Below are 20,357 nucleotides of genomic sequence, written 5' to 3' on the forward strand. Positions count from 1 at the left end.
ACATAAGAACATAGGAATAGTCTTACTGGGTCATACCAATGGTCCATCTAGCCCAATATCCCGTCTTCGCGGAGACTAATCCAAGTCACAAGTACCTGGCAAAAATCCAAATAGTAGCAGCATTCAGTGCTACCATCCCATGTCTGTCTCAGCAGCAGACTATGGACTTTTCCTCCAGGAACTTGTCCAAACCTTTTTTTAAAACCAGCTACATTAACCCCGCTCTTACCACATCCTCTAGCACTTTATTATCATTATGCTGTTAACACAGTTTAAGTCAGTGGTTCCCAACCCTGTCCTGGAAACCACCAGCCAGTCGGGTTTTTGGGATAGCCCTAATGAATATGCATGAGAGAGATTTGCATATAATGGAGGTGACAGACATGCAAATCTGCCCCATTCATATTCATTAGGGCTATCCTGAAAACCTGACTGGTTGGGAACCACTGATTTAAGTTGTTTATCCAGCTACGGCTGTTGCAGATTGTCTTGGGTGAATCTCTTCATAAAGAGGTTAATAAATTCTAATAAATAAACCTGTGCCACAGATATCAGGCAAAGCACTGTCCAAGATATTTCCATTATTGGCACACACTTGTAGACTCAGTTTATATGGTTCCAGAAATGTGCAACTCAGTCATGCGTAATGTTCATCTTTTTGCATGTGAATCTCAAATCACTCCCATTAAACTGAATAGATGGGCTAGTTTGCCCTGGGTTATTTATTCCAATAAGAATACAATTATGCACTTATATCCCACAATTTCCCAGCAGAGTTTAATGTGGTTATAAATAAAGAAACTGGACATTACTCTGGGAATTATAGCTTAAACAGGTAAAAACATTTAACCGAGCTGTAGCAAAAAAAGATTTAAAAGATATGTGTTTAGTGCTTTCCTGAATGTCATATACCCCCTCCCCCTTCCTTTTATCAAGCTGTGCTAGAGGTTTTAGGCACAGGCTGGTGAGGTAATTGCTTCGATGCTCATAGTCAATTCTATCAGAAAACCATGTCATCCATACACAGAGAACACAGAAACACCTCTTTCTTCTCCTCTCCTCTCCCCTCCCATCACTGGTCTTCCTTCTCACCAATTGGGTGCAGTATTTCTTCCCACTCTCTCTCTCTCTGTCATTCTTCCCTCCTCCTTCTGTGGGCAGCACAGCCTTGACAACTCACTGCTCTGGCTGGCTTCAGGCCTTCCTCTCTGCCGGGTCCTACCTACTTCCTGTTTCCGCGAAGGCAAGACCCAGCAGAGCAACGAATTATGAATGCTACCACTGCCAGAGGCAGTTCATGCCGTTGGCCCTCAGAGCACCCCCTTATGGGCTGCACTCGGGGCAAAATGCCCCCCCCCCTTGGTACACCACTACCTAGTGGCATTTTTCCCCTGTGAAATCTCTTCAGTTGATTGCAAAAGTACTTTCTCAATGTCCGAGTTCCCGCTAAGCTGCGCTGGCCTGCGTTCGCGCACAAAATATTACATCGCAGCGCAAAGTTTCTCTTCACAGCGCACACACGCGTCGGTAAGGTAAGGGGACGCATTGGGGGGATTGCACTTCCCCACAATTGCCATGCTTCGGTTCCTCTTCTTCCTTCCTTCCTCCCCCCCCCCCGCGGGACCCTGCGGCACCATCAACTCTTACTCCCTCTAATGTCGGCCCTGCAGCTCCAGACTTCCTCGCACCTTCTCCCCTCCCCCTTTGGATCGCTATTATTTTAAATGTTATAGCCGCGGAGCTGTATCCATCAGTGGAGATGTCTAACCTCGGCCTGCCCCGGAACTCTTACTGCAACAGTGACTTCCTGTTCCTGCCTAGACGGGCGTCTGCTGCAGTAAGAGTTCCGGGGCAGGCCGAGGTTAGACATCTCCACTGATGGATACAGCTCCGCGGCTATAACATTTAAAATAATAGCGATCCAAAGGGGGAGGGGAGAAGGTGCGAGGAAGTCTGGAGCTGCAGGGCCGACATTAGAGGGAGTAAGAGTTGATGGTGCCGCAGGGTCCCGCGGGGGGGGGGGAGGAAGGAAGGAAGAAGAGGAACCGAAGCATGGCAATTGTGGGGAAGTGCAGAGCTGCAGGGAAGAGTGTTGCGGTACCCAGCTGGAGGGAGAAGGAAGATGAGGGAGGGAATTAAAGGAGATGCCAGGGCTTGGAGCGTAGGAGGAAGGTATGCCAGTCTAAGGGAAAAGGAAGGGGGAGATGTGAGAGCATGGAGGGGGAGCGAAAGATGGAAGAAAAGGAAAGGAGAGAGATGCCAGAGAATCAGGGAAGGGGAGATACCAGACTATGAGGAGAGGTGTGGGAGAGGGAAGGCGAGGAGAGAGATGCCAGACCAATGGGGTGAAAGGAGAGATGGAAGGGGGAGGCATACAGTTTCTGGAAGGGGCATAGAAGGAGAGAAGATGCCATATAGGGGAAGAGAGACGGCAGACAGTGGATGGAAGGAAGAGAGTTACAAGAAGATGAGGAAAGGAGAAACCACAGAAGACAAAGGTAGAAAAAAATTTCTATTTATTTATTGCTTTAGGAGACATGTGTCACTGTTTCTGTGAAGCATTGTATGCAGAGTCCAGCTTCTTGCTGGTTCAATTTAACCTTTGTCTATGTATTTTTATTTTATCCCCCCTTTTACAAAACTGTGAAGCGTTTTTAGCACCAGCCTTGGTGGTAGCAGCTCTGATGCTCAGAATTTTATGAGCATCAGAGCTGTTACCTCCGTAGCTAAAATCCACACTACAGTTTTGTAAAAGAGAGAGGAGTTAGTTTGTGATTACATATTCCTTACTAGGCGAAGGTGTTTTCTGTGTTCTGTGTGTTCGAAAGACATGGTTTTCTGTTAGGATTGACGGTGTAGGATTGATCTGTGCTGGTCTGGCTTGTTTAGTTTTACAATGGGTGTATTGATGTACTGCTCACTGCAATATGTAAGATGCTGCCTTTTCCTAGGTACTCATGTGTGACGTGTGGTTTGTTACTAAAAATCATGATTTTCTTACAGATGGGGAGGGGGGGTGCCAAAAAATTATGGGTCCCGGGTGTTACATATGCTAGGTATGCCACTGTATGTAAAGATACCAGAAAGCTGGCGTAGCAAAAACTTCTAAGTTTTGAGTATTTAACCCTCCCACAATCTCACGGGCACTCGTTTCAAGTTTATTGAGATTTTGATTTAAACGCAATATCAAATATTTTCAATGCGTATAACAAAAATAAATTTGGGGAAATAAATAAAACCATTTGAACCAGTGTTCCCGCTAAGCTGCGCTGGCGTGCGCTGGCGCACAAAATATTACATCGCAGCGCACACGTTTCTCGTCACAGCGCACGATCGGAAGAGGCGTACGGCAGATGGCAGGGCGGCGAGAGGAGAATCGGGCGAGTTGGCTCATAACTTGCTGGCGCCCGATATTTTTGGCTCACGGTGAAAAAAGTTTGCTCACAACACCCGCCCGCTTAGAGGGAACACTGCCCCCATCACTTCATGTATCTCCAAGACCATTCTACTTCACATATAATCCTAGGAATGTGCTTGAATAAAGTTGTTCTAAGATAGGTGCTTCAGCAGGAGCCATTAACATGTATTGCAAAACACTAGCCTAAAAAAATGCCCTGACCATGTTTATGTCAACTTTGTCTGCAGATGAAGAGGGCATCCTGAGCAATTAAATGGTTGTGTAAATACAAGATCATTTTTGTCGTAATCACTAACAACCTTGTGCTGAAACAAAACTACAAGTTCTAGAATGACTTGGGGCAAAAGTTAAAAAGAAAGCAAGAAAAAAAAAATACCCTGGCGACAAGACATTGAACTTAATGGTCTTTATTTTAGAAGACTGATTTGCCATCTGGAGGTATAAATACCAGTACAGTAAAACTTTGGTTTGCGAGCATAATTCTTTCAAGAAGCATGCTTGTAATCCAAAGCACTCATATATCAAAGTGATTTTCCCCATAGGAAATAATGGAAACTCAGAGGATTCATTCCACAACCCAAAAACTTTAATACAAAATACTATACATACTCATATTGCAGCATCAGAGAGAGAACCATCGGCTCAGTTGTGACGTGTGTATACTGTATGTACTTGTATTACAAGACACTGCTTGTATAGCAAGTTAAAATTTAATAAAATGTTTTGCTTGTCTTGCAAACCAAGTTACTTGCAATCCAAGGTTTTACTGTATTTACATGAGAACATAAGAACTGCCCTACTGGATCAGACCAATAATCCATCTAGCCCGGTATCCTACTTTCAACAGCAGCCAATTCAGGACACAATTCCAAAGAGTAACAAGATTATGGAATCCCAAAGAGTAACAAGATTCCATGCTACCCATCCTTGGGCAAACAGTGGTGTCTCCTATGTCTCTATCAATAGCAAGTATCACATACAAGTGTAAAGCCTAAGACAGTGGTGGGCAACTCTGGTCCTCGAGGGTCGGAATTCAGTCGGGTTTCCAGGATTTCCCCAATGAATATGCATTGAAAGCAGTGCATGCAAATAGATCTCATGCCTGACTGGATTCTGGCCCTCGAGGACCAGAGTTGCCCACCCCTGGCCTAGGATTACCAAACACCTGAATTTACCTGGAAATGCCCTCTTTTTAGAGCACTGTCCAGGCATCCAGACGGCTTTTCAAAACCCAGCACTTTGTCCTGGTTTTGAAAAGCTTTGAGCTCGGGGCTGCGTCTGGAGGGCATCTGCACATGCAACGCAGTGATGTCACTGCATCGCATCTACGCATTTGCAGATGACCTCCAAACGTGGCCCAAAGAGACAAAGTTTGTGTCGGAGTTGGGGGATGGAACGGGGTAGGGCTGTGGGCAGAATGGGGCGGGACCGCGCCTTCTCTTTTTGCCCAACAAAAATCTGGAAACCCTACTAAAGCCTAATTTCAGAAAGTAGTATTTACGTATGTAAACCTGCACTATGTGTAAACTGTAAGGAGCATAGCTTGGTTGGAACTAAAACAAACATATGTATTCTCTATTTCTTAAAGGAAATGCATGTGTATATATCAATATAACAATGGTCTGATTTACAATGTATAGGTCTGTAAAAAACACTCATTTGGGCCAGCCCTTTACAAGAAGGAATAAGGGGTTTTTTTTCCTCCTTAACCCCCCTTCACTTATTTGCCCATCTAAAATTAAATACATAAGGATTGCAGCTTCTGTTTTTAATTAATGGCATGTAAATGTGTCACTTTGCAAATTAGCAGGCACAGGTGAGTAATTTATACGTGTAAGTTGTGACATACCAACTCATGCATTTAACACATGTAAGTTCCTCTGTTCAGTAGAATCTCTGTTAACCGGTACTTGGTTAACCAGCACTCTCATCCAACCAGCAAAAAAATGCCAGTGAAAAAAAAAGTCCCCCAAAGCACCAGCTAGCAATCCTGAGCCACGAACCTCCCTCCCCCAAGCCCCAAAGTAGTAGAAGCGGCGGCAGTCCTGAGCTGTGAACCCCCACCTCCCTCCTGACCCAAAGCACCAGCATAGCAGGGGTCCTGAGCCGCAAATCCCCCCTCCCTCAAGCCCCAAAGTACATAGTAGATGGCGGCAGGCCTGAGCCACAAACCCCCTTCCTTCCCGCCCCAAAGCATAGTGTGGCAGCGGTCATGATCCGCAAAGCCCCCTCCCTTCCTCAAGCTCCAAAGCAGAAGAAGCAGGCGGTGGTCCTGAGCCGCACACCCACTCACTCACTCCCTTCCTTACCCGAAGCAGCAGCAGATTAGCAAGAGGCAATGCTCAAAACAGGCTGCTTGCGGCCAGCCCTGGCAGGAACTTTCCTCTGACACAGTTGGGGGGGACTTTGTGGCTCAGGACCGCAGCCGCACTTGTGCTTTGGGGTGGGAGAGAGGGAACTGATATCTGTGTTAGACAAGGTTTTTTACACACCACTCTTAATCAATCAGAAAAACAGTTAGCCGGCATCCACCAATCCCCATGGGTGTTGGATAACTGTAATCTTGGTAAAATGGCTGTTCCCACTGCACAAGCAGGCAAATACATGCACCTTCCTGCATGTATTTTAGGAAAATGTCTATGTTGGTGGATCCCTTCTTAAAATATTACATCCCAGCCTGGAAATATCAATTCCAATTTCTATGTTCTATCTAAAATGGAGCTTCATGTGTTGAACAAATATGGTGCATTCTCTTTGCTACCTCTGGGAACCTTATTACTTTCTATGACATGGCTGGTCACTTACCTCTGGGAACCTTATTGCTTTCTATGACGTGGCTGGTCACTTACTTCTGGGAACCTTATTTTCTATGACATGGCTGGTTACTTCTTATTTCAATCTAGAAAAAAACCCTGATCATTGTGAATTATTGACTGTAGACAAGGAAAAGAGGGTTCAGTTCTCTAGTTTTGCTTCTTAAAAAAGGGATTATGCCAAGACTAGAAAACTAAAGAGTGCTCATTTTTAAGCACCGTATGGCTCAAAGAAGCCTTGCATTCAAGTATTATCTATATTGGAAAAAAATAAAAATAAATAATAGGACACAGTGCTTGAACAACGGGATCTCCCCTTGTGCACCTCTAAGGTCATTAAGGTCCTCCCAAGGAACATCTCTAACCGCACCCTCTTCAAAGAAAATCATGCCATGTGATACCTGCCAACAGCCTTGGAGAAGCCTCCACACTATAGCAAGCTCTCCCAGAAAGGTTTCCCTTAAGGCAAGACTGTCTCTACTTCAGGGAATAAGTGAAAGCCTGGCTTATCAACCAAGCCTTTAATTGAAGAGGCGAGAAACTAGTTACCAGAATCACACATGCATAGAGTAACATCAGCTGCACCTACTGCAGCAACACTCCCCATATAGCAGTGGTCTCAAACTCAAACCCTTTGCAGGGCCACATTTTGGATTTGTAGGTACTTGGAGGGCCTCAGAAAAAAAAAATAGTTAATGTCTTATTAAAGAAATCACACACTAATATGGCATTCACTAAATATCGACAAACATACAACTCTTCACTCTATCATGCTGATATATTATGGGCTTCTTTTACGAAGGTGCGCTAGCGTTTTTAGCGCACGCACCGCATTAGCACATGCTATAGTGCGCACTAGCCGAAAAACTACCGCCTGCTCAAGAGGAGCCGGTAGCGACCAGCGCGTGGGGCATTTTAGCATACGCTATTCCGTGCTTTAAGGCCCTAACACGCCTTCGTAAAAGGAGCCCTATGTATCGCAATGGGGATTCTCAGAACACTTCCCTGTCCAAACAGGAACAGTGTGGCAGCACTCTTCACTGATTCCACGATTAATTTTGTGCTTTTAATTATTTTTTTGTATAAATTTATCTTAATTTCATATTAAATACTGAATTCTCCATATAATCTCATTTATTTTTGAACTACTTAGCTCATTTCCTAAATGCTAATCATAGTTAAGCTTTTATGCTGTTGTTGATGGGGACTAGTGCAAGATAAGGGATTACTCCATACAATATAAGAATGCATTATAATTATAACGATCATGAAAAATGAATAGCATTGACACCCTTGAGAAAACTTATGAGGATCGATGAAGACTATAGCCAATATAGAGTTATGCTACTCTAATAGTAATCTGAGGATCCTCTAGAGCAGGGGTAGGCAATTCCGGTCCTCGAGAGCCACAGACAGCTCAGGTTTTCAGGATATCACAATGAATATGTATGAGATGGATTTGCATGCACTGCCTCCTTGAGATGCAAATCTATCGCATGCATATTTATTGGGGATATCTTGAAAACCTGAGCTGCCTGTGGTTCTCGAGGACCAGAATTGCCTAACCCTGCCTAGAGAAAGAAAAAACAATCTAAGAATAAGTACATCAGGTCTGCCATAGGAACAGCTTATGCTTTTTTGTGTTCTTAAAGGTTCCATACAGGACATCTGGTATGAAATTCTGAGTAGCTGTAATATAATTGATAAGGTGTGACTAATTTTATAAGAGCACGTTTAAGTGTGTTAATGGTTTGTAAAGTTACCTCCTAGAGAACATGCACACTTTTATACCTGCTCCAAAGGAAATGGAAATGTATGCGTTACCATTTATGCACTACAGGGGCTGAGTTCCGGGAACCTTTTTTGCAAAGGCACATAAGCATCTATGGTGCCTTTATAAAATAACAAAAAAAAAAAATCGGGAAAATATACCCAAAATTTTCTATAGTTTTCCAAAACCAAAAATCTCAAATTATAGTCAGACCTGGAATAAATATCACTGTAGTAGCCAAAAGCTCGGCAAAAACATTTGATCAGAACAGTGGTTCTTAACTCTGACCTGGGGGACCCCCAGCCAGTTGGGTTTTCAGAATATTCCTAATAAATATGCAAGAGAAAAATTTGCATATAATGGAGACAGACATACAAATATGTCTCCTGTATATTCAATAGGGAAATCCTGAAAACCCGACTGATTGGGGTTTCCCCAGGACAGGTTTAGAATACTGCACTGTACATGGACAAGGTGGATCAACATATTTAAGAACATAAGAATTGCCGCTGCTGGGTCAGACCAGTGGTCCATCATGCCCAGCAGTACGCTCACACGGTGGCCCTCTGGTCAAAGACCAGCGCCCTGAGACTAGCCCTACCTGCATACGTTCTGGTTCAGCAGGAACTTGTCTAACTTTGTCTTGAATCCCTGGAGGGTGTTTTGAGCGTTCCAGTTTACTACCACTCTCTGGGTGAAGAACTTCCTTACGTCTGTATGGAATCTGTCCCCTTTCATATATTCACTGCACACAAAGAAGTCACAGATGCGGGCTTTTACAATGCTATATTGCCAAGCCACCCATAGGGCCTCTTTTACAAAGCTGTGGTAGTGAATTCCATAATGGCAAATGTGACGTAGCCCATAGGAATTAAATGGGCTACTTTGCATTTGCTAAATGGGAATCACTACTGCAGCTTTGTAAAAGCTCAGCATTTAATGTGCACTGCTCGGCAGCACAGCTTTATAAAAGGACCAGTGTTGTACCTGGGAGGGTGGGAACCTAGGGCTGAGCACCCCCTGTGTGTGGCCATTAGCTCTGCCGGTCCCCTGCCCTGGAACAGGAAGTTCACGTCACAGGGGGCGGGGGCCAACAGACTCATGACTGCTCCAGCACCTTGGACTCCCCCCAACCCTGCCCATATGCCACTGAAAAAGACTCAATATTTTCTTGTTTTAAGGCTTTTTCATGTAAAGTGATTATATGATCCACCTTGTGAGTGGTTGCTTCAGTACTGTGATTTTTTTTTTGCCTTTTTTGACTAATATAATAATATACAGTAACATGAATGATACAATTTTTCCAAGCCTATGTCATTTGGACCTTTGCAAAATAACTTAAAAGTCACCTTTTTAGACATATTTACATTGTTGTCCTCCTGTTATAAAATTACCCTCCACATGTATTTCCATCAAGGGTAAGCTTCCTTTGTGCTTTAGAAACAGCTGACAAGAGTACACAATCTGAAACCTGTTACTTATGCTTAGCAGGCATCCAGGTACATTTAGAAGTCAAAATATTCCCTTTGAAAGTAGTCTTATGATTTTGGTATTCTAATAAATGCCCTTTTCAATAAAATTACATTTGAGGTTTGGCTTACCTAAAGCCTTATTGTACTGCTATTTTAAATCTTTTCCTGAAAAATTATGCTATAATCACTGACGTATTCTTTCTTTTATTTTTCTCTCTACTTTTCTGTGCTCTTGCTTATTCCTCCCCTTGCTCTTTACCTTTTTAATCCCCTTCTCTATGTACATTTTATTTGCTTCTGCCTTTTCCCCATTTCTTATCAATTTATATTATTTCTCCCTTTTTCCATTTTATACCTTTTTGACTATATTTTTGTTCCCCACTTTCTATTTCTGGCCTTTCCCTTTTTTATCTGTTTCCTTTTTCTCACTTTCCACCTTTCTTTTTCTTTTTTTTTTCCTCTGGCCCTTTTGTGCTTTTCCTCTCTCTTTTAATTTTTCGTTTCCTCTCTCATTTGGCCTCGGTCTTTTTCTTTAATTCTGGTTTCCTTTTTAATTTTTCTATGGTTTGTTTCTGTTCTGAATTTCTCTTTGCTCTATTTTCTCTCTCTACTTGTTCCTGTCTTTTTAAGCGTATTATGTCGGGTGTTCCCCCTTTTCTTTCTTTTTTTTCCCTCTTTCTCTCTCTCTCTTTGTCTCGTTTCCTCTCGCCGCTTCTCCCTTTCTCTCGCTCTGTCGCTTTGTCTCCCCCGCAGGCCTCGGATTCCGGCGGGGCGCCGCCGTCCAGCCCGTGACGCCATCACGCCGGGGGGCGTGCGACGCGCCGACGTCAGACGCCTCGACACGATGGGTCGGAAGCGGTGCGTGGGGGACTGTTCCAAGATGGCGGCGGGTTGCTGCGGGGTGAAGAAGCAGAAATTGTCCAGCTCTCCTCCGTCCAGCTCGGGCGGTCCGGGCGGGCCCCACCGCAGCGGCGAGAGCCAGTGCCGGGGGGAGCTGGGGCTGGGGGGCTCGGCGGGCGGGGCCGGCAACAGCAGCAGCAGCCGCGTCAACGGCCTGGGGCTGGGCTGTGGAAGCACCCTGTCCCCCACCTGCGGGACCCTCTCCCCCGGCTGCGGCTCCAGCCTGAGCCCCGGCTCCAGGAAGATGGTGGTGTCGGCGGAGATGTGCTGCTTCTGCTTCGACGTGCTCTACTGTCACCTGTACGGGTACCAGCCGCCCAGGACCCCCCGCTTCACCAACGAGCCCTAGTAAGTGGCAGCCCGGGGGGGGGGGGGGGGGGGAGCTCGTGCTTCCTGTTCGTGACTCGGGAGGGCGGGAATAACCGTAGAAACTTCCACGCTAGTGCCCTCCACAACTTCCTCCCCTCCCCCGCCTCCGTCCTCTGCTTGCATAGCCATGATTCCGGGCAAACCCCTCCCCCCCCCTGTCAAATAAAAGCCCCCCTCTCCCTCACCTGTTGTTTCAAACCCGGGAGCTGCCGTCTACCCCAGCAGAAGGGCAGAGCCGGTTCACTAATGCCACCCCCCCCTTAAGTTTGACCTTTATGCCAATTCAACCCCTCCCCCTTTTATTTGGAGATGGCAACTTGCAAACTGGGCTGTGCTGGGGAGGGAGGAAGAGGAGGAAGTTGTCCTGTCCTGGGAGGAGGGGGGGGGGGTAAGGAAAACCTTCAGGATGGTGTGAGCGCCTTAGTTTGCATTTCTTTGTCTGGTAATAACTTCTTGTGCATGTGTGTTTGGGGTTGGGTTTTTTTTTTTCCCCTCTTTTGCTCTCCTAGAAATCCGGTGTTTATAAAACAGGTTGACGTGACTGCCAAAAAAAGGAAGCGTGGGATTCCTGCTACTCTCTTTCGTTTTTATTGAGTTCTCAAAGAACTATAGGAGTTTTTCGATTTTTTTTTTTTTTTTTGCTAGCTTTGCATGTCACAAGTTAGGGGGGAAATTATATACTTCCACTGTTTGATCAACGAAACAGCGCACGCATACTACTGTATTTTCTTCGATACGTTGTTTCTATATACAGTATTCTATGGAAAAGTTCTTTTGGGTGTGCAGTGTGAGCAGAGAACTAGTTTTGGTGTGCCACTTTGAAAGGTGGTATGTTTGGTTTTCCAAAACTTTTTTTTTTTTTTAACAGATTTATAGCTGCTGTGTACTTGAATATTAGAGAGAAAACGTGGTTCTTAGGTCTTTGTGTAGTTTGAGTCTTGTGAGTATTAAACAAACTTACATGAACAGAATGGCTTATTGTCTGTTTTGGTGCTTTAAGTCAGTCTTTCTATATCGGGGCTTACCATACTGTAGAGATCCAGACTCCAAATGGGGTTGCACCTATGGAGAGCCTGCCCAGGTCATATTTTGCATTTCTAGAGGGGTCGCACAACTTTTATTTGGCAGTGTCGTTGGGTTACAGCAGTCTCTCTCAGACTGTGTGCCAGGGCACAGTAGTGTGTCCTAAAAAGATTCCAGAATTGTACTTTATTTTTAAAAATTCACTTCATACACTAGAATAGATGACATGTATGTCACATACGCAAGACTCTGTCAATGTTACGAGCGTCTGTGTGCATAAGGATGCAACCGCCCAGACAAGCATTATTCTTTGGCATAATTGGTCCTTGAAAACTAATGGCAAGTAATTTTAGTTTTATTTTTTAAACAAGCATTTCATCATCCACCATCTGCAGTCATTCCTTTTTTAAAAAATTTAATTTGTCAGAGCTGAAAATCCAAGTTCGCAAAGATTAAGACGATCCAAACAGTAACAAAGCCTTGATTGCTTTGTTGCTTAAATTATGGTAACTATGCTTGTCGACTATCGAGCGCTTTTTGAGTTAATTTGCACTCAAAAACAAGCACATCCATCACATTGATTAGCAATTCTATCTACTTTAGTTTCACTGTTGTTACAATTACCCATATACTGTATAGCTTAAAGAACTTTAAATACAGTAACTCTGTTTTAATTTTTTCTTGGTTTTGCAATTTTATAATTTCAGTTATAATGTGCCACAAAAAAACATTTGCTCTGTTTAGTGTGCTGGAACAAAGTTTGAGAGACACTGGGTTACAGCTACAAAAAGTTTAGTAAGCTTTGTTCTGTTACAGGCATATACTGTAAGTGTTGTCGCTGGAACACTGTGTGCATATGGGGTCTTATTTGCTAAATTGTTTTCCTGCAGTTATAGAAGGAGAATAAGCTTTAACAAAGTAGTCATTATAATATATATATATATTTTTTTTAAATATGTGGTTCTCTTCTGGCATGTATAGTAATCATAAGTGCATTCTAATCTTTAGTGTTCATGATGTGCAATCAGATATTTGTTATAATTCATGTAGTTTTGGTTAATAATATTTCCTGGTAGATTTAATCTTGAAAATATTTGCACCAAGTTCTCCTCAGTTTATGAGTGAGGATTTGAAAAAGTCATGTTTACTTTATGAACCTTTTGTGGATGAAATGGGGAAAGGAAGATACTTGGTATTGAATGAGGAAACAAATAATGCTACCAGAGACTTATTAGAGGCAGTCAAGAATGAATTTAGCAACCAATGAATGCAAGATGAAAAAGCCATTTCCTCCAAGACTAGTAGTACAGTAGATGTCAGTATACAGCTGAGGAAAACCTATTATGGAATGCTTTGTATTCAGTTTATAATACTGTACTTAGAAGGAAACATTTTGAGATGAGCTAGAATACAGAAACTTTGATAAATAAATGGACGTTTACAGGATAAGAGTGGCTAATATATTTGGGTGAAACAACATTTTCTCCACTCTTTGCTATAGAAACTATATATTTGGATGAATCTGAGCGGATAGAGATTTCTTCAGTATAGAAATCTTGTGGGATATAACTTTGCTGTATCAATTTGGAAAGAGAAACGATTCATACAGGCTTACTTTTGTAGTGCTTGAATATTTAAGTTTCATATTTAACACATCACTATTAAACTATTTTTTTACTCGACAGTTTTTCTTCTCTGTTGGGCTTTCAGCCGAGTTGGAACCAGGGCTGGGAATGGTGTATCATGCCATGAGCCTTCATTTGCAACTACTTGGAGATGTTTCCTCTATTCTGTGTTGCATCTCATCTTACAGTTGAGACATAGTAGTGTTAATTCTTGGCAAAGGCCCATGCACTAGAGCACCTTGTGAGGTCCTGCAATAATCAGCTTGAAATCCAAAGATTAGGGGTTGCTGTTGTGTGATGATTGTGATTCCCTCCCATCATTCTATGATTACTCCCTCAAAATAGAAATACTGAGCCATTTTGATTATGGTATATTTATTCCTTCATTTGTCTGTTAATGGCCAGACTGCTCAAGTTCTATATCTATTGTGTTGCTGAAACTTGAGTACAGAGTTCTCTGTACAGTCTATATTTGACCAGGTACTGGGCAAATGTCTCACATACACCTATAGAGAGAAACCTACATTTGTGTTAATATATAAAGCATTTTTGTATTGCAGCATGACTGTATAAATTCTCCAGGATAAATACTTCCAGATATTTGGGCATCAACTTAACTTGAAAATTTGGTGAAATTCATCTTGTCAAAGTGATAACAAGCAGCTGGAGAGGGCTGTCTTGGTAGTTTGTTGGTATTGCCGTGTACTGCCATGCAGGAGATCCAGATTCAGTTCTAGAACCCAACTTCCGTTTCTCGCATCAGTGCTGCAGAGACAGCATACTCTTTGGGGTGAAGTACAGGTAGCTGGGAGGGAAGGTTTTGTAAAAATGTGCCTACCGCCTTACTGATAAACTACTATCCAAAGCAGTTTACAGTCAGTTCACACATAAAACCAGTAAAATAACCCTAATAAATTAAAAAGCAACATACAGCACAACAGATAACATCTATTTGCTGGATCACAGTTGCAGCTGGGGTCTCTCTATGTTGTATTTCCCCTTCGGCCCTAAGTTGGTAATGCTTTTCGTTGTTGCCTCAAGCACAACAGATTAGGCTCTGTACCCGGTCTTAACTGATGCCACAAGAGTACGGCTACTAACAAAAAAGTTCTAGCCCACCAAATAAGTTTTCTCATTATTATAGAAGGCAGAAACAGCAACAAGCTTTGCAAACATTGCAGCATTGCTGTTCTGGAAAAACACTAGGATCATGACCCATAAAGAATTATGGAGAATGAAGAGGATATTATCACCTCTGATATCTACTTTCCAACCAACCAGCTGGGTGCATTGAAGAGACATAATTGTAAAAGAAAAATACCAAAACATCATTAGAGATGTACAGTCCAAGTTATTACTCTGAATTATATGGAAAGATTGAAGATCCTCAAGTACCAAGAAAATATGGCAGAAAGATACAGAAAATACTTCTCATTGTTATGGGTGCCACAGGCTTGATTGAAAGGAATTTTTAAAGCACACCTGGCTACTTTGCCTATACAAGTTTATATCTTTTGAACTCCAGAAGTGACACCCCTTCCTACCTTGCCTTTCATCTCCTGTGCCCCACCAAAGCTCTTTCATTCCTTGAACAATTAGAATATCCCTTCTAGGAATGTTCAATCTTCCTCCTTACGGTTAACTTGAAGCTTTCCTATCCCAAATTTCATGCTGCTCTTAAGTCACATTTGTTTGAAAAAGCTTATGGAGAAATTGTAGCCAGCACTAGCGGGATGTTGGCGTTTCCACTGACCCACATTCCTTTTGCCCATTACGTTTTAGGCTTATTTGTTTTCTTTCCTCCTTTGACATTTCTTGTGTGGTATGATTTTCTTTTCTTTTTAAAAATGGTGTTCTTTTCCTTATTATATATTTTATTATAATGTAAGCTGCCCTGCTATGTTTCCAGGAAGGATGGTGTATAAAATTTTAAATAAACCATAACCTTTTTTGTCCAGTGCGAGTACTGCAGTAAGCATTAACTAAATTTGAGCCTCTGAAATTGAACCTCACTCCTAATCCAAGATATGTGAACGTCATGTTATGCACAAGATAGCACCCAGCCAATGAAAAGCTCTGTACTCTGGGGAGTATGAGCTCAACTTTTTCCATATAAACATAAACTTAGAATTACGTCATGCCTTAAACATTAACGATTTTAAAAGGAGTCTGTTTTCTTACCAGAAGTTAGTGAAATCTGCAAATAAATGGACATGCAGTGTGCTAGTCAAGAAGTTTTGCAATATTTGCAGCCTTCTCAAAGTGGATGCCAGCAGCTCAACATAAAATACATTACAGTAATTCAGTACTGAGTCACCAATGTTTGTACTACTGTACAAAGTGCATTGTTGTCCAAATGAGGTTTAAGCTGCTGGATCAGCGGCAACATATAGTACGGTAGGTACGCTGAGAAACTTTTGTAATCTGTGTCTGAAATGTCCCTAAACCATCCAAACATATCCCAAGATTCTGTACTGCATCCTTGATTTGGATAACAAACTTAAAAACACTATGTACAGTAGACTCTTAAACCAGAACTCTCAAGCAACCAGAAAAAAATATCTAAAAAATACTGCAATACTTTAAATTAAAATGAAAATAAAATCAATTTCTGGCAGAAATTTGTGTAAACTTGGCACGCCACACCTGAGTACGCCCATGCATTGCCTACCACATGTCCGGTAGTTTGTCTGGAACAGTTTATGGTATGGCATAGTATGGAGTATAGTTTTAGTTAGTCCTGATTTTAATAGTAACTCTCAAGCAACCAGGAACTACATTTATCCAGCATCTATCAATCCCCATGGATGCCGGTTAACTTGAGTGTACTGTAATACAATTTTTTGTTGTTGTTGTTCCTGGGTAATAAGTGTTCTTTTTATAATGCCTATGCCACATATAGAAAATAGCTATCGTTCCCCTCAAACTTTGCTTTTTTGATCAGGATGTTATTTTGAAATTTACCTTTTTTAGCAGAACATTCTAGATTGATTCAAAAGTGAGTAAACTTAGGGCCCTTTTGCTAAGGGTATTAGAACTTGTTAGGTGAAAGTGTGCAAGTCACAGATCAGAGGAAGTGTTAGCTTTTTCCACCTTCACCCATCAAGATGAGGCAATTGACAGCTCTTCCAGGAGCATCAAAGCTATGCAGCTCCATAATGGAAACAAGAACCCGTGTCTTCTACTGGCTCACTTAGTGCACCTCAAAGAGGTTTACAACAGCATCAAGACCTTACTAGGCATCTTAAAGTATGATTAATAAGGCTCAGAGGTAGTGCTGCCCGATTCACTGATTCAAATTGATTCATTGATTCACTTTGATGAATCAATTCGAACTGTTTCATTTTCTAAAAAAAATCGGGCTCACCAATTCAGTGACCAACCCTCCTCCCTGTACCTTCAGGCTTCCTAAAGCAGGAATGGCAGCACTCTGGCAGCAAACAGCCTGTAAGCGCTGCTTCTTGCTGGACGTCCATTGCTGCTGATGCTCCAGCTTAAGGGGGGAAGGTCAGTCGGGAAGTGCTGCATAGGCACCAGTTCTGGGTACCCTCGGCTCAGCAGATTTAGGGCCCCCCCCCCCCCGAAGGCCGGCATGTTTCCCCCTTATTTCTAGCGTCCTCTGGCTTTCTCCCTGGTCTCCTAGTCTCACCTTCAAAGCTAATTATGGCAGCTTGCAGAGGATTGCTGATGCTGTAGCGATCTTAGCAGGCTGCTGTCGGCCTCCGCAGCACGTTCTCTCTGCCGTGGTCCCACCCGTCCTCTGACGTAGAAATATATTGATGGAGGGAAGGGGGGTTTCTAAGAGACGTGTATGTGCCAGACTGAGAGTGGGGGTAGGTTAAGGAATAATTGGTCTAAAAATACTGGTGTAAAAATACACTGAGGGACAAAAGGGGGGGGTCCAAAGAGACGTGCATGTGCCAGACTGAGAGGGGGAGGGGAAGAAATAATGGGTCTAAAAACAGGAGAGGGAGAGAGATGGTGGACAATGGGATGGAGGGAGGGAAGGAACAGAAAGAGAGAGAAGATGGACACAAGGGAAGGTGTGGAGGAGATAATAGAGATACTGGATAGGAGGGTAGTTGGGAAGAGAAAGGGAGAGATAGTGAGCCCTGGAGTGGTGGGGAAGGAGAGAGAGATACTGGATGAAAAGGTAGTTGAAAGGAGAGATGGTGGATCTGGGGATGGTGGGGTCCAGCTGCGGGGGTGGAGACAATAAAAAAAGATGCCAGACCTCTGGGGGAGGGAAGGGAAACAAACAGAAGGGAAGGACGAAGATGGATTGTTAGCATGGAGAAAGAAGAAAACAACAAATGAGCAGGTGACCCTGGCAAGCGAGTTATCAGAAGAAAACAACAAATGAGCAGGTGACCCTGGCAAGCGAGTTATCAGAAGAAAACAACAAATGAGCAGGTGACCCTGGCAAGCGAGTTATCAGAAGAAAACAACAAATGAGCAGGTGACCCTGGCAAGCGAGTTATCAGAAGAAAACAACAAATGAGCAGGTGACCCTGGCAAGCGAGTTATCAGAAGAAAACAACAAATGAGCAGGTGACCCTGGCAAGCGAGTTATCAGAAGACACAACGAATGAGCAGGTGACCCTGGCAAGCGAGTTAGAAGACAAACAGAAACCAGAGCCTGGGACCAACATGATTTGAATAATGACCAGACAATAAAAAGTAAAAAAAAATCATTTTATTTTCTGTTTCATGATTGCAATATGTGAGCTAGGACTTAACTGAAAGAGGAAAAGTCTTTTTTGTTTGTTTATTTTGTTTACACCACAGCACCAGTGTGGGTAGGAGAGGGCAAAGGGGGTGGAGTGGGTGAAGAGGCTATAAAATAAACCCACCAGGATGTTTGAAAAAAACACCCAATTGGGCAGGAAAATTGAATCGAAAATTTTATTTCCTGAATCGGGCAGCACTACTTAGAGGTCATCAGAGACTTCAATTCTAATGGGTCTCCAAGACGGTTTTATGAGGGGTATTCAATAATTTATCTACGCAAGTATGAACGAAAGTAGCAAGTGTGTTGAAACAAGTCTGTGAATATTCTGACATGTCTCAAGGTTAGTCATGCACAGTGCGAGTCTTAACATTCCAAATGACAGGATGTCGGGAGAGTCCTCATGCGAATCAAGTAAGACACTGCAAATTTGATAAAATTTCTCACAAAAGGGAAAAAGGCAAAGGAGATACATGAACGCATGACTGCAGTTTATGAGTTGGGTCTATCACAGAGATCATGAGTCCAAAATGGAGTCAGTGCAGTGGAAGCACAAGTCATCCCCCACCCCAGAAAGTTCAAGACAGAAAAATCTGCATCAAAGTCATGGCAACTGTCTTCTGGGACGATGAAGGACTTTAGCTTCTGGAGTTCATGCCACACAAGACATCCATAACCGGGGAGAGTTACACCACCACAATGATCGCTTTGCATGAGTCAGTTAAGGAGAAAAGACGAGGAAAACTCAAAGCAGACGTGCTGCTGCTTCACTACAATGCACCAGTGCACATGTTGCAACACTCACAGGCTATGCACTGTCACCTCAGTAACAACCATACAAAAATAGACAAATATACCCCCTCCCATTTTACTAAACCGCTGAATGCCCTGCGCTGCTCTCGACGCTCATAGGCTCCCTGCGCTAAAAAACGCTATTGCGGTTTAGTAAAACGGGGCCTTAGTGCAAAATATAGACAGCAGATATAAATTCTCAAAACGAACACATTTTGATCATTAAATTGAAAATAAAATCATTTTTCCTACCTTTGTTGTCTGGTGATTTCATGAGTCTCTGGTTGCATTTTCTTCTTCTGACAGCATTCAAAATTTCTTCAGCCTCCTGTATGCTTCCAGACCTTATTCCATCCACCAACTTTTTTTTCTTCTCTCCCTGCTCCCTCCCCTTTCTTTCTCCCTGCCTCCCTTCTTTCTTTCTGTCTGTCTCCCTGTCCCCCTTTTCTTTCTTTCTGATTCCCTTCTTTCTTTCTGTCTCCTGCCTGTCCCCTTTTTTTTCTTTCTCCCTGCCCTCCCCCTAGCCACTGCCGCCGCCATCATGGAACAGGCCCCCAATCCATCGCCGCCCCAAGCTCTCCCTGCTTCCTAAGGCAGAAGTGCCGGGCCAACCAGCCTCCCCCCCACCCCTCCGACATCAATTCTGCCATCGGAGAGGAAGTTCCAGGCCAGTCTGGAACTTCCTCTCCGACGTCAGAATTGATGTGAGAGGGGGGGGGGGGGAAGGCTGGTCGGCCTGACGCTTCTGTGTAGAGATGCAGGTAGAACACAAAGGCAATGAGAGTCTTATCATGGAGCCCAAGATGGGCTCCGCAATCGACTCACGTTACCTTTGCGATTGACCTTTTGGGCACCCCTGGCCTAGACCATCTAAATTCCCAAGACATGGTAATGTTTACATTCTGGATTCAGCTGTAATTGTGGTCCCTGGCCATGGATTGGGGCTACAATTGCATGTACATGGAGAAACCCACAGTAGTTACATCCTATATAATAAAATGCTAAGCGTGCATGTGAACTCCTACCCCGTGATCGCTGATCTGTCGGGCTGTGGCAGGTAAGAGTACGCATGCGCGTCTAAGAACCGGCGGCAGGTAACATGCCGCAACTCCCCCCCGTCGCTGACCCTACCTGGCATACCAGAAACCCCCGTTGACCCTCCCAGCCGGCCCACTACGAGACGAACAGAAACCTCCCAGCTTCAGCAGCGTCCGAGGCACATTAAACATGTTGCTTCGCAGTCTTCTACTTGTCTAATTTCCTCTGCCGCGTCCCTGATGACATCATCAGAGACACGGCAGTAGAATACCGCAAAGCAGCATGTTTACTGTGCCTCAGACGCTGCTGAAGCTGGGGGGTTTCTGTTCGTCTCGCAGTGAGTCGGCTGGGAGGGTTAACGGGGGTTTCGTGTGTGCCGGGTAGGGTCGGTGCGGGGGGGGGGGGTG

At 43.6% G+C, this 20,357-nt stretch overlaps 1 protein-coding gene and 1 long non-coding RNA gene across 4 annotated transcripts in view; one reads left to right on the forward strand and one right to left on the reverse strand.

Moving 5' to 3' along the window:
• LOC117361361 overlaps positions 1–9,889 on the reverse strand; it is a 180,524-nt gene extending 170,635 nt beyond the window's left edge. The window contains exons 1-2 of the long non-coding RNA XR_004539636.1: positions 9,352–9,889; positions 6,224–6,317 (exon numbers count right to left, since the gene is read on the reverse strand). This is a non-coding gene — a long non-coding RNA (uncharacterized LOC117361361). The remainder of the gene's footprint in view (positions 1–6,223; positions 6,318–9,351) is intronic.
• The window catches only part of AMMECR1 (AMMECR nuclear protein 1), a 268,091-nt gene that overhangs the window by 38,950 nt on the left and 208,784 nt on the right, over positions 1–20,357 (forward strand). For all 3 annotated transcript variants that reach the window (XR_004539635.1, XM_033946567.1, XM_033946568.1), the window contains exon 2: positions 10,228–10,722. Coding sequence is in view for 2 of the 3 variants with exons in the window: in XM_033946567.1 (XP_033802458.1) it covers positions 10,319–10,722 (404 nt within the window). In the remaining variant the exon portion in view is untranslated. The remainder of the gene's footprint in view (positions 1–10,227; positions 10,723–20,357) is intronic.

This window comes from Geotrypetes seraphini, chromosome 5, assembly GCF_902459505.1.
Source record: "Geotrypetes seraphini chromosome 5, aGeoSer1.1, whole genome shotgun sequence".
NCBI lineage: Eukaryota > Metazoa > Chordata > Amphibia > Gymnophiona > Dermophiidae > Geotrypetes > Geotrypetes seraphini.